Below are 14,142 nucleotides of genomic sequence, written 5' to 3'. Positions count from 1 at the left end.
GGCCTCGCTGCTTCCCTGTGCCCACACCTGGTGCTGAGCTGGACGCCGAGTGCTCCACAGTGTCCTGTGCTCCTTCAATGTTCTCCTTGTTCTCTGCCTGTTTCTTCAGCGTTCTCGTCTTGGAGGGAAGCATGGGTAAGCGGGGCAGATAAGGAACTATGGATGAGGATGAGGCTGTTCTTCCAAGCTCCTCTGCTACCTCTGTAGGGAAAAAAAAAGGGAATAGTCAAAACAGAGACCAGCAAAGGAAGAGGGGAAAAAAACCCCCTGTGTCTTTACTGCAAACACAGACTGGCAGGAAGAGATCCATGACAGAAATACACAATTTAGGGATTTAGTCTTTGTTCAGGTCTAGAGGTATTCAGGGTCAGATTTTTTCATAACGATTTCAAACTCATTTACATCTTTATAAATTCAGCCAAAATAAAAGCAGTAGGTAGAATCTATACAGGGGGTCTCTTTAGGGCTACTCAAGAGCTAAAAGCAGCACTGGATGCATTTGCCTGTTTTTAATCAAGCTGCCTCCTACTGATGCACCCCCAAAGTTGTGTCCTCCCTGGATCTGGATCTAAACTGCTTTGCTTAAGGCAAAGCACTGCATCTCCCTGGATGAAGAAATTAAGACTGCATGTCAACAATAGGTCAACAAAAAGAAAACAAACACAGGAAAAGCCCCACAACCTCCTGGCCACACCAATCTTGGCATTTGTGTTGCCACTGGATGTGCCTATTATGGATCCTCACTGGTAAAATTCCATCTGATGTGTTTTCTCTGTAGTAGGGAAGTTGATGGATGAGTTGAATATTTAATTTAAAAACCGGGCAGGATGCTCTGACATTTCTGCTTGTCTGCTGAATAGTATCACATTCCTCGCCAGTATTCACCTCTTGGTAGATTTTATTTCAGACTTGAGCTGCACAGATTTGCTCCTAGAAGTAGCTAAGCAGAAAATCCAGAGATTAAAGCACATTTTTTAAAAGTGGAGGCTGGTAGAATAATATTTCATGACCTAATTGTTGCAGTCAGAAATGGACTGTGATATGCATACATCTTTCTCTCTCTCCATCACTTACTATTCCTCACTCTTCAGCCTGGAAAACAAGAGATTTCCTCTGGTAGAGGAGACAACCTTCTTCAAATCAGCTCTTTGGCATCTTAGTGCTCAAATGAAATGACACTGTTCCCTGCACTGGAATGTGTCTGAAGTCTATTCAGTACATGTGAAACAAGTAAGTAAATGTATTTATCCCAGTTACAGCTAAAAGAGTAAGGGATGGAGCTCCATTTCAACCCCACTGCCAGCAGATGAGCCTTAAGGGCCCATCCATGAGACTGGAGATAACCTCCAGTGCTGTTTCAGGAGCAAAACAACAGCAGCTCTCACCCTCTGAGATGCTCGAGTCGTGGAACATGGTTTCAAAAGCCTGGTGGGTTTCAGCAAAGGAAGGTCGGTCTGGTGGGTTCCACTTCCAGCCTGCAATGCCAGAAAGCAGAGTAAGTCTCAGTGCCTGAAACAGGGAGATGAATTTTTCTTCTGTCCAAGGAGACAGAAAGTAGTCAGAGTCTGACCTACTTTAAACTTTAGACTTCAGTGAGAGGCTTTAGAGTCATTCACAGGTAGTGATTCATGGCAGCAGTCAGTCACCCTACTGTATCCTCACAAACAAATCTTGAGAACCAATTCTAAAAATCCCAGCTCTCTGCCAACTCCACAGGATTTACAGATCTCCCTATCGCCCTTTCTGAATTTTTTGGGCAAAGAACAATTCCTTATTTGCTACCCTGGCTGCTTGGACTGAACACATCTAGTCCAGTCACAGATAACTGAGTGTGTAAATTTCCAGGCACCATCCTGCTCACATGCTCTTAACACTGAAATTCAAGCAGAGCCTTCCAAAAGAAGGATGTGTGTGTAGCTGTGGAAAGGGATTTTAACCCTTTAAGTGCAGTGGAAATAAGATGCACAGCTACATGGTCGTCTTTCATGACAGGAAGAAAGAGCCAAGTTTATTCAGAAACACACTTGGTTTTATAGCATGACTCGCAATTCCAAGAGTAGAGAAAAGGTGATTGGTTCAGAGAGAAGACACCCCATTGCCAGGGCCTGGTCACACACCACAACAGGTGTTCTATCTTGTTATTAATTCCTTTTTATTTTGACCAAATTATCACCCTGGGAGAAATTCTCCCTAGCCTTGAGCTGGACCAGCTTATTGGCTGGGAACAGAGCTGAAAAGATCCAGCCTGGAATGTTTTTCAGGCTGTAATTTTCTTACTTTCTCAATATGTGTCCGTATATGTGTGCACCCTCTGTGGGAAAGAGGAGGAGAGAGCCTTGGTCCTAGATGGAGCTTGGAAAGTTACAGAAGAGTATCATGACAAAAAGTGTAATTTCTGTAGTTAGAAATCTGCACTAGAGGAACATATTCTGGAAGCACTGTCTGCTGGTATCACCACAGGGTCTGGAAAGTGACTGGCATTCTGCTTATTTTGCATTAGGAATGTGTGAGTACCCAGCCTTTGGGCTTTTGTCAGCTTCCTTAAGGTTTTTTAAGCAGTAATATCTTTCACCTTCTTTGTTTCATAACTGAAGCCCACCGTGACTGACATGCTGAGGATCAGGTATTGCTGGAGAACAGGCTGTTAATTACAGATTCCTCCCACCTTCCCAGGCTTTGTCCCCAAAAGTGGAAGAAAATACTCACATGCCCTCATCAGTTCATACACCTTGGGAGGGCACCCCTCTGGCTGCTCCATCCGATAGCCTTTTTCCAGCAGATCATACACCTGAGAGAGGTCAATGCCTGGGTATGGTGACATCCCATAGGTAGCAATTTCCCATAACAGCACCCCAAAGGCTGCAAAAGGAGGAAAACAAAATTCCTGGTCATAAGTCTGCCCTTGTGTTGGTCATTACACTGTGGCCTTCGCTGCAGCTTGAGGCAGCATTGTTTCCTTACAGGTATTTCAGGCCAGTCTAGGTGGAGACATCACATGCTAAAAATGTTATTGATTCATGAAGTTCTGGCACGTGACCATCTTCACAAAGGTTTCTGCCCAGGCCAGAAAGCAAGCTATTGTCTGGGCTAGCAGAAAAAACCAAAATGAACAAGAAAAGGACACTGAAGGTGAGTTTCTTACCCCACACATCTGATTTGATTGAAAAGGTGTTGTAGGCCAGGCTCTCGGGAGCTGTCCATTTGATTGGGAACTTGGCCCCAGCATGGGCTGTGTAGGTATCACCAGTCATGAGTCGACTTAAGCCGAAGTCAGCCACCTTCACCACGTGGTTTTCTCCAACTAAGCAGTTCCGTGCTGCCAGGTCCCTGTACAAAGGAACAAAGGACACTACTGCAGCAGGAGAAGGGCTTTTGAACGTATTTTTGGGGCCCTGAAAGTGCTCTCTGTATACAGCAGGTAGAGGCAAGGTGAGCTTTGCCCTGAACAGTGTCAGAAACTGAGTGGACTTATTCTTAGGAACAATAAAGTAAATCAGGATTAGGATTAATTCTTTAAATTCTATTAATTTCCAGTAATGATGGCTGTTACGGTGCCAAGTTCAGGTTTCCTGAGGATAGGATGGGATCAGCAGCTCATCACACACTGGTAACAGGTTTATGGCATAGCTTTACCTGCATTTAAACAGGACTTTGAGTGGGCACTGTCTGCACACAGGAGGCACAGGTTTTGCCAGGCAGTTGGGCACAAGATTGCTATGAAAGTCCTGGAGAGAAGGTATTGCAAGACAGTACTGAAGCCAACACAGCCAATGGATAAGCCAGTGTGAATCCCCGCTACGGAAGAAACCTCCCCAAAAGCTGGAATTCCTGGCCCATCATTCTGGTGGCCTGTTTATCATTGCGATATGAAACTGTACCAGCTCAACATGACTTCACTCACCTGTGGATGAAGTTCTTCTTCTCCAGGTACTCCATGGCAGAGGAGATCTGCGTGGCCATGTAGAGCAGCACAACAGCGCTGACCTCCTCGCGGTTGCACTCCCGCAGGTAGTCCAGCAGGTTCCCGTAGGGCATGTACTCCGTCACAATGTAAAAGGGGGGCTCCAGGGTGCACACACCTGCCAGGGAGGAGTAGGCAGCATGTGAATAAAGCTCCCTTTCTCACTCCTGTTCCTGATTTAACAGCCATTTATTGCATTTTGTACTGCTGAGTGTTTCTCTGGGAAAGTGAAGACTTCCATGTACAAGACCCAGGTCAGTGCAGCCCAAACTCAGGGCTTCTCAGTTTTTCTCCCCATCCACTTTATGGATAGAGAGAAACACGTCCATGAAAGCACCACTATTCCTATCCAACATACATGAAGCAGTAGTTCTGTTCTTTGAAAGGTTGCAGAATGAAAAAGGAGAATTATAAACACACAGTTTGCTTTCCTTTCCCTCTCTGCTTTCATAAAGCTGAAGAGTAGCCAAATGGAAGCAGGTACCTGTCAGCTGGCAAGACTTCCAGACTGAAACGTCACTACAGAGTAATGTGAAGCACTCCCATGTGCTGGGTAAGGAATCAGCACGGTGGGACCTGCTCCTAGAGCAGCATTCTCACACATTCCTGGGATGATTCCTTGCTACAGTCACTGTACGAAGCATGTAAAGGCGGAGGAGGAAGGAACAGGATACTCTTGTCACAGCTCTGGGATCCACCCTGCAGCTCTTTACACATTCAGGAGTAAAGCACAACTGCACTGTGCTTCAGAAAGAGCAAAAATGCAGCTCTCTGATGACAAATCTCTGAATCGCTGCTCCTGGAACCAGACAGGGCTGGCACACACTTCATCTGTGCCCTTTTTTTAAAAACGGGTTCAGAACAGTTGCCATTAGTAAAAGCCTTCAAATTCTTTACATTTCTTCTTTCATCCTAGGCTTGGCTTGACAGCTCTGCTCCTTAAAGTGCCAAAAATCCAGAGGCAATTACACACTAGTAAAGGTTTAGGGTGTCTCCTTAAGAATCTCTGTGCATGTAGATTTAGCAGCTATGCAAATTGTTTAATAATGATCATCATATCACGCATCTGCCAGTGAGACAACAGGGCAGAGCCAAGATGTGAAGCCTGTGGATTTTTTCCAGTCCTGAGTTGTTTGATCTCATGTACTTATTTGGTGATACACAGAGTTCCTTGAAGCAGCAGCAATCTGGTATAGTCTGCCTAATTATAGACCAATTTGATCTCTTCATTGTAGACTTTTCTGTAAAAGTCTCTGATTTGAGAAGTATGGAGAACGGTATTTGTTGTGCTTCCAACAGAATTTTCCTTTCACTTTGAATTTTCTTACAATTTTTTCCTGTTATCTCAGAAAAATAAGTCACAGAAAATGATTTTGTAAATCTGATTTAACAGAGCAGAGAAGGAATCTGAACCTGATCACTGAACCCTGAAGCATGTTTAAGGCCAAGGACATAAACCAGCAAGAGGATGATATTGCAAACTTTTATGTAACAGTCATGCCTCAACAGCAAAGTTGTCTACTAATGTAAGTGACTGTATTTGATGTTTTATTTAAAATTAGTGTCTCTCAGCTCCAATATTACATAAAGCTGTCAAAAATACCACCCCTGACCTGATTCATAAAGTTATATAAATACAGAAGAGCTGCCACTGCATTTAAACTAGGCAAGTTTCTGCCAAAATAAAGACTAAGTAAGAACACAAAGAGCAAGGCATTTCACTGACCTAACAACTGCACTAGATTTGGGTGTTTGATCTCCTTCATCACAGCAGCTTCTTTCAAGAACTCTTCCACCTCCATGGTGTCTTCCTAGATAGAGACAAGAGAAGAGAACATTTATCTTCATGACCAAGGTCTGGTTAACACCACACATCCAGGTTGAATATAAATGATGGCATCTTTGTCTCCATTCTGCTGTTTTGGCTTTTACCAAAGCAAACTGTAACAACCCTGAACAGCTGCCTGGCTGTCCTGCAGACCGATCTGCAGTACCCTGGCAGGGCCAGGCTTGCTCACTTGGTAGCTGTTGTGGCTGGTGAGAGGAAGACTCTCAGGATCACTGATTTAGTTCCCCTGTACAGCTATAAAAATTAAATTACTCAGGGAGCACTTAGAATTGCAGTTGTTAATGTTGAAACAAACACAAGGTTTTGAAAAGGAAGAGAAATGGAGAATTTTTTCAGGAGTGGAGGACAGGTTATTGAAGGTATTTTTCTATACCTTTGATTTCTTAAAGCCTCCACAGCTCCACTGGAGGAAGTTTGGTTTATAACCATTTCTACTGGTCTGACTTGGACATGCAGCTCCAGCTGGGCCAAAATTCCTATGTGCTTCTAAGCCACGTGGACTGGTGTAAGTTTGATAAGGTCACTTTGATCTGCAAAGCTACTCTCAAGCACTGATTTTATGCAGATCAGCACACTCCATCTTCTGATGTCCGTATCAGGAAGTGTAGTTGAGAACATTACAATTTCCTTACTCATGTCATAAACTGTGACCAAATGAACAGTGCCCAAAATCTGAAAACTCACCTTTAACGTTTTCACAGCCACTGTGAGATTGTATTTCTTCCAGACCCCCACGTAGACCTCTCCATACTGCCCTCCCCCGAGCTTGTGCTTCATGGTGATGTCAGTGCGCTCCATCTCCCACTTGTCATGGATGGGGGACACTCCATACACGGTGGGCTTATTGCACTTGGGTGCTGGGTAATGCAGAGTTGTCACCAGGCCATCTGCCACTGTCGAGTGATGGTGCACGAGCTCTGCCAGGGTGCTGAAACGGCTTTCTGCTGTCACATAGACCTGTTAAGCAAGAAACAGGAATCTGCTTAAATGAAGGCAGCTGGAAGTTTTCAGTAACGTTGGAAGACAGGTACAAACATTCTAAATTTTTTTTTAATCAGAAAACCAGGATTTTAGAGTATTTGTTCTCTTCTTGTTGGGCAATTAACTATTAATCTGTGGGATTTTTACCTGCAGAAGGCAACTACATATAAGCCATCACTTAAGAGCTGTGCTATCTCCTGCCTTGTGCTTTACAGGACCAGAAACTAGAATTCTTAGGTCTCTCAGCACCACATGCCACTGCTTGATCTCGATTAAAAATGCCAACTTACCAAAGCTCTGCTGCTTCTAAAGGGATCAGTGGAAGGTTATCACCACCTCTAACCACAGCTGCCATGCTACCCAGCTACTTTCAGCCCAGACGAGAACTGTCTGCACTTCTTTCAAAGTGCTGTTTGGGGAATTACCACCAAACCCTTGGGACACGTGTTCTTCTTTTATATTAACACTAGATCTGCAACTTGAGATTCTGCACCACCTCTTAATTAATATCTTCATCTCCTCTCCCCACAGCATTGTCCAGAGGTCCTTACCTTCCCATCCGAGGTGGTGTTGATCCTGTAGTGGTAAACACGTCCTTCGTACCTGAGCGAGATGGACAACTGCCCTGGGCTGCTCTCGCTTTCCCGCACCAGGAAGCTGCCATTGATGAGGCTGCTCAGCAGATACTCTGCTGCACTGCGGGACACAGGCCCGTGGTACCACGAGTGCTTCTCCAGGCTGTTCACTGGAGTGATGTAGTTGCTTGGTACCCAGCCCTGCCCATTCTTCGAACGTACCTCACTCCATTCACCATTCTGGTTGTAACCCAGGACTCGCAACTTCTCACCTGCGACCAGAAAGAAAAAAACCCAAAATAAGCACAGTGCAAGCTGTTGTGTCTCCTTGAGGGAGAAACTCAGCATCAGTTGAGCCTGGGTTTGTAGCTTAGCAATAGAAATCATCTTATAATTAAACTGCTACATATGAAGTATTTATGAAGCAAAGGCTCAGACAGAATACCTAGGATACTGTTCATTGATTTAGTGCAGTAAGAGGAACTCGAAAAGCTTCTTGTACTCCAGCTTATTAGACTAGGAAGATTTTATTTTCTTGGAGGGATGAGGTTTGTTTCCTTGAAGCTTTAGATGATATACAATTTAACAGTTCTGACACATGTAATGACCAGAATCAGAAAGTGTCTGTGCAAGCTCAATTCTTGATTTTGCCCCTGGCGGAAATTGTCAAGTTCTGTTACCATCTATGATGTACTCACTTCCCTCAGCCCTTCCTACAGTAGGTATCTCACAGGGCCATTTATTTCGGGAGCTTGGCACAGGAATGGGCTGGACTGTGACTGTCCCAGCAGAACTGCCCAGCAGGTGTCTCTCTAACACCAGGGAGTGTTAGACTACCTGCTTCCCACCATCAGTGTAGGGCATCACCTTCTCTAAAGTGCAGTATTCCCATTCTCTCAGTTCGCTATTCCCATTCCTATCCAGGAAAGGATTCCACTTCCTGATTTTTGTTGCTAAGTTTTCAAGCCCACAGCTGCTCTGTGCTCCCAGTCTTACCTTTGGTGATGCTGAGTGTGTTGTCACCACTTGCTACAAAATCGTAAAGTGCAACAAAGAGATTGGGATCGCTCTCAGTGGCTCCAAGCAGGTTCTCCTTGGAGCTCCATCTGATGGCTTCGTTCAGTGCCTGGGGCTCGACATCACAACCGTAGGGGCGGTGCAGGGCCTCTGAGGAAAGGACAGGAGAGGCAATCACTCTGTGTACAATTCTAATTATGGAAGCAGGGAATATCCTGAGTTGGAAGGGACCCACAAGGAGTCCAACTCCTGGAGAAGGTGATTTAACTACTGTAACCACCGTAAGCCAAGTAGCAAGCTGTGTATATAAAATTTCTATTTAATATTTATTATATTATATATACTTTTATTTATCTACACCTCTACTTGAAATTATTTAAGCATTCACAGATTAAAAATAGGTGCACAATTAAAAGCACTTTTAAAAATTACATGAAGTAGTGAAGGAAACCTTTCAATCACAAAATGTTATGTTTTGTCCTTATTGTTTCTGTGGTGGACATAACCTGGATCTGAAACCAACATTACAAATACAGGTAAGACTGAATTATGACACAAATGAGATGTTGGGATAGTAACTGGTTCAATATTAACAGGAACAACAGCGATTTGTAATACATTTCAGGACTGTGTAAACAGAGGTGCCAAACTGACAGGGACAGGGACAGAAGGCTTTACAGGTGATGCTGGGTATTTAGCAGCAGCATTTCTGTTTTGCTATTTCAAGGGACAACTAATGCAAGCTTGTCACTACAAGGGAGTAGGGGGAGGAATCAGACACGTTTTAGCAACAAAAGTCCCTACAGTTCTTGTGATGATTATAACCAATCTAAATCCATGGTGCTTTACGAAGAACTGTTGTAAGAAGCAAAACTGTGAACACTTCATGCTAGTGCTATGTCAAGACCATCACTGGCTTCCTAATTCATGGAGAGGTTTTCCAGGAACAAATAGTACAGTAAATCTCAATATTAAGACAAGAAAGAGAGTGATGGTTTGGTGTCATACATGGGGGCTGCTCAAGGACAAAAACATATGAAGGTGTAAAGTTATACACTTTTTCTCTGACGGCACAGATCTAAGTCCCTGTTCCAATATCTGAATTTCTGAATTCTCTAGCTGAACTTAGAGAAATGCATACTGCAAAGAAATTTCATTAAATGCACTAAACATAAAAAGCTCTCTCTTAAAAATCTGAGGCTTTCTTTGCATTACAGTCATTGGTTTGGCCCGTTTCTGAGGGGCTGAGAAGTCAGGCTTGGGATGTTTTTAAGTGGACACTTCCAGAGAATGTGTGTGTGGCTACACCTATCCCCTTCCTCATGGGCCCCTGAGATTTACACTCACGAGAAAGAGCTGGTCAATAAAGCACTTAAAAAACGAACAAAGAGCTCAAATGCAGCATAGGACAGGAAAACTGGGAAGTCAGTGAGACATAAAACAGGAAGAAGCCTGTGCCATGTAACAAGCACAGTAATATAATAATTTGTGTCGCAGGACAGAGCTCAAGCCTGGAAAACGAGGACTAAGGGGAGTTTCCAGCCTATAAGGTAATTTTTAACTGTATTGTAGGTATATGAGAAAGTAAGTGGTTGAGGTTCGTTCTGTTTCCATTTTAAATGTAGCTAAGTAGCTTTTGACTGCATTTCTGGTAATTATTCAGAGTTCTACTACTTGCATAACCTGTTCATCTTGCAATTACTTAATAACTTAAAAGTAGCCTTCTGTCAAGGTTCTCCTAGAACAAAAAGAAGAAACTACAGACTAAAGCACCAAATTGCCAGTTCCTTGATTGCACTGCCTGCAGATGCAATATTTACATACACTTCTTATTCCTAACTCTCAACTACAATTATTTTTACAACATATTAACCCATCAGACTGGATGCTGTCATGGAAAATAAGAAATCCCAATGTTCAGACACCTACATTACAGCATGGCTGCCAACATCCCACTGTATTTTCTTGGGGTTGGATGTGTGCATACTAAGCTCCATGAAAGAATACCAGTTCCTAAATCCAGCTCTCTATATGGAGTAAAAATACGTATTTAATTAAATAATACATTCATTATGCTGCTACAGTGACTTGTATCATGAGCGATTCAATGCTTTAAGCAAAGTCAAATGTGCTGTATGAGAACCCTGACTTACATATCTCTGCTAGAGAGCAAACACAAAAGTAGGCAAAATACTCAACCTTTCAGCTCCAAAATACCTTAATGGTGTTAATTACCTTCTTACTTTCTATTATGTATCTGCCAACCATGAAAGGCTTTAAACAAAAATACAACATTTTTTCTAAGTCAAAGCATCCTTTAAGTTTCTTTCTCCAGCCAGAAAAGCTCATGCACTTGCACCCAAGTCCTGCTCCACAGACAGCATGAAGTTAAGTGTTTATCCATGCACTCATGGATAGCCTGAAGCAGCCCAGGGCCAGCCGAGCTCCAGAGCTGCTGCAGCAAGGCCTGTGCCCAGCTGAGCCCACTGCAGGCAAGGCAAAGCCACCAGAAATGCCACCTGTTCTGCACCACACGGAAACGTGTGGGGCTGTGCTGGACTGGCAGCGGGGAGTCAAAGCAGATGTGGGACTCCTACCACTTTCTTGGGAGGCATTAACACCCACTTGATGTACAAAAAAGCCAGCAGCAGTTAATGTTTGATGAGAAGCTTCAATCACATAGCTACAGCGCTTACCTAAAAATCACATTACCTAAAAAACAAATGCTTTTAAGAGTTCACGTCTCACTAACTTCCTTCACTTTCATGTTAGAGTGACTTGACTGCTTAAATAACTGTAAGAGCTACCCAACACCTAAAGAGGTTTTTACCAGGATACAAAAGTATTTCTTGTAGGTTATAATTCTATAACAGCCTATGCTGTCCCATACAGTGTGAGATCTACACCATCCATCACAGAAGTGAAACATGATCATCACAGAGATAACCAAAGCATGTCACCAGTTGTGCCCCTCCAGCTGAAGAGTTTGCAAGCTCTGTCTGCACCAAAAGTCAGGAAATGAGCTGGGAAATCCAGTTTTATATCAGCTCCTTTTCAAGGCTAACCATAAATCTCACATTATCAATTTAGTTTCCTATGCAATGGAAAACTTACATCATCACTTAGTGAACAAGTAATACACAGCCACACAAGGAGGTTACGCTTCATCCATCTCCTTCCTTTTCTTTATTCCCACAATACAATTTGCTTCTCTCCGGATATGAATGCTTTCCTATCCAGCCATCACGTAAGGGGTGTTTAGTCCCCCACCCTTGCTGCCAGCACTCCAATTACCAGCCTCTTTGGTCTCGGAGCAGGAGGCAAAATATGTTCAATTTTAAATTTCAGAGTCCCATTAAGTGCTGAAGTGGTCTCTATTTCTGAAATACTGTGTAAATAAATGCTTGTAGAAAAGAAGCATTTCACTAATCCTAAAATCCTGATAAAAGCTGGCAATCTCACACCTGCCTATGGCTGGTCTCCTACTACAAGACAAAGACAGACTTGAAAGAAGCTCATCCTCCTTGAAGCACTTGGAAGAAGACAGGAAAGGGACAGGACAGGATTACACATCCTACCTGTGAAGCGCACGCCAGGCTCGGAGGCGCCCTGGCCGAGGCAGCAGAGCAGTCTGCCCTCCTTGCCATAGCTGCTGGACTGGAAGAGGACGGTCCCCACACTCATGCTGTGCTTCCCAGAGAGCAAAGAGGCCGCTTGGCACCACAACCCCTGGGCTGAGCACAAAGGCTCCACACACAGCAATCGCCGGGAGCCAAGGGGAAAGGAAGCGCTGCCGGGCGGGCAAAGCAGAGACTGGGAAAATCAGGCCCTGGGCTAACGTGGTTATTCACTGGAAGGGAGGGTGGAGCTTCCCAGGCACTGCTGAACGCACAGAGGATGTGGGGACTGGACGGCAAGTTGAAACAACTTTGAGATGAGCTATAGAGACAGAGTTTTGTTCCACTACGAGTTAGGTAACAAAGTGTTTGGGAAGAAAGCAAACGGTTTCCTTGGAGAAATTCCTTTGCACAAATTACAAAACAGATCACCCATTAAGGGGACCGCCCAGATTGATTCACTTCTCCATTCCACATACCACTGCTGGAGCACTACTAACGGGAACCAAGAGGAAAGGATGTTAGTGAAAATCCACATCTCAGAGAGGTACAAACACTGAGAATATCAATGCTCTTGGACATGTCAGGAATTCAGAAAGACACAGAAAACAAGGCCAAGACCATGCACCAGTCTGAGCTGTACATTTGCTGACTTAGTAACACTTGGGACAGCTTTCCATAGCGGCCCCATCAAATTACCCCTCAAAACCCCCAGATTTGTTGATGAATTCTTTAATAGCCCTGGTTTTCTAGTCGAGCTGCCTTGTGACAGGCCAGGCTCCTCCTGCCAGGTGGCCATGGAAGGGTTAACAAGCCAGCACTCACCACAGCAGTCTCACAACCAGGAGGGTGGTGGGCCTGCAGAGGGGTATAAAAGGGAGCAGAGAAAGGGAAGTCCATGGTTTAGGCCTTTGTAGGGGGAAAGAAGTTACTGCAGTCCAGTGAGGCAAGAAAGCAGCACTTCCATGATCTGTTCTGTGAGAGGGCAGCTGAACTGTGTGATGATGATTCAAACAAGACTAAAGGTAAGCAACCAGGCTTATTCCAAATGTTTGTGTTTTGTAAGGCTATGAAAGTAGAAAAAGAGTAAATAGAGCTGTGGAGATGCTGTGATGATGAGGAGTTGCCTTTCCCATATGGCTTCTGACATAAGTAATTTCCCCTGCAACCAACACCTGACATTCGTGGCAAACTAACTAGGCAAAGAATTATCTTAGGACACCTGAATACTGTTGTTCCTAAAGTTCTGACGAGGGGGGTGACTTCTTTTCTTCCTCTTCCAAAACTAAACTCAGTGACTCCTGTGGCATGATGCTACCCAGTGGTCAGAAGTTGAGATGGCCCAGGAGCTCTCAAGTGAAGGTTTCTCTCTTTTCCTCTTTGTTTTGTTTCTTGCAGTTTACTGTTTTCTCAGCTTGCATTTGCTCCAATTACTCTGAATTATATTGCCATTTGTACTGAATTTAGTATGTCTGCTAATACACAAAGAATGATCAGAACGTGTGGAGAAAGCAAGCACAGCTTCAGAAAGACATGTATGAGCTTTGTGACAAACACCCTTACCTAGAATGGTACCAGGAAAGGGCAAGTTATGGATTTGTGGCTAGATTAGTCTCAGCTGTGACAGTAACTAAGCTAAAATAACACATTTACTTCTTAGTTAAAGTACAACAGATGAGTAATTGGTATTTTGAACAAAGAAGGATTAGCAGGAAGTTAAGTGGATTAATAATGTATCTTGCATATATATCCTTACTTACCCCATTAATTTTAGCCTCTGTCAGAGGAGTCTGTAGCCAAAGCCTAATGGCTGGCTGGTGTATTAAGAGCTCCTGATGGGAATCATGTAGTTGCCAGCACTGGCATTATGAGTGAGAAACACTTTGGCTGTAAGTCTCCTGCAACAGAGTAATTTTGTGCCCACACTCTTCCGAAGCACCCTCCTGAAGGTGCTCTCCAGTAGAAAGGATATGGAGTACATTGCAGTTCATAAGGTCCTGTCAAATGCACCCAGCCAGAATAAAATCAAGCATCTTTCTGGCTTCTAGATGAGCACTATCTCTCTTAAAGCTGATTTTCCTAGATAGTTATTTTACACTACAGGCCATCACTTTGACATCTGTGTCCACCACATCTGCATCC

General features: G+C 43.9%; 1 protein-coding gene across 2 annotated transcripts in view; it reads right to left on the bottom strand.

Moving 5' to 3' along the window:
* Nucleotides 1–14,142, bottom strand: part of ABL2 (ABL proto-oncogene 2, non-receptor tyrosine kinase) — a 44,888-nt gene that overhangs the window by 6,992 nt on the left and 23,754 nt on the right. For both annotated transcript variants that reach the window (XM_014874745.2, XM_088170331.1), the window contains exons 2-10: nt 8,363–8,533; nt 7,343–7,638; nt 6,495–6,767; nt 5,688–5,772; nt 3,902–4,079; nt 3,143–3,327; nt 2,707–2,859; nt 1,386–1,475; nt 28–201 (exon numbers count right to left, since the gene is read on the bottom strand). In XM_014874745.2, coding sequence (XP_014730231.1) covers nt 28–201; nt 1,386–1,475; nt 2,707–2,859; nt 3,143–3,327; nt 3,902–4,079; nt 5,688–5,772; nt 6,495–6,767; nt 7,343–7,638; nt 8,363–8,533 — 1,605 coding nt within the window. The remainder of the gene's footprint in view (nt 1–27; nt 202–1,385; nt 1,476–2,706; nt 2,860–3,142; nt 3,328–3,901; nt 4,080–5,687; nt 5,773–6,494; nt 6,768–7,342; nt 7,639–8,362; nt 8,534–14,142) is intronic.

Source organism: Sturnus vulgaris, chromosome 9, assembly GCF_052056855.1.
Source record: "Sturnus vulgaris isolate bStuVul1 chromosome 9, bStuVul1.hap1, whole genome shotgun sequence".
NCBI lineage: Eukaryota > Metazoa > Chordata > Aves > Passeriformes > Sturnidae > Sturnus > Sturnus vulgaris.
This window is presented reverse-complemented; position numbering and strand designations above follow the sequence as displayed.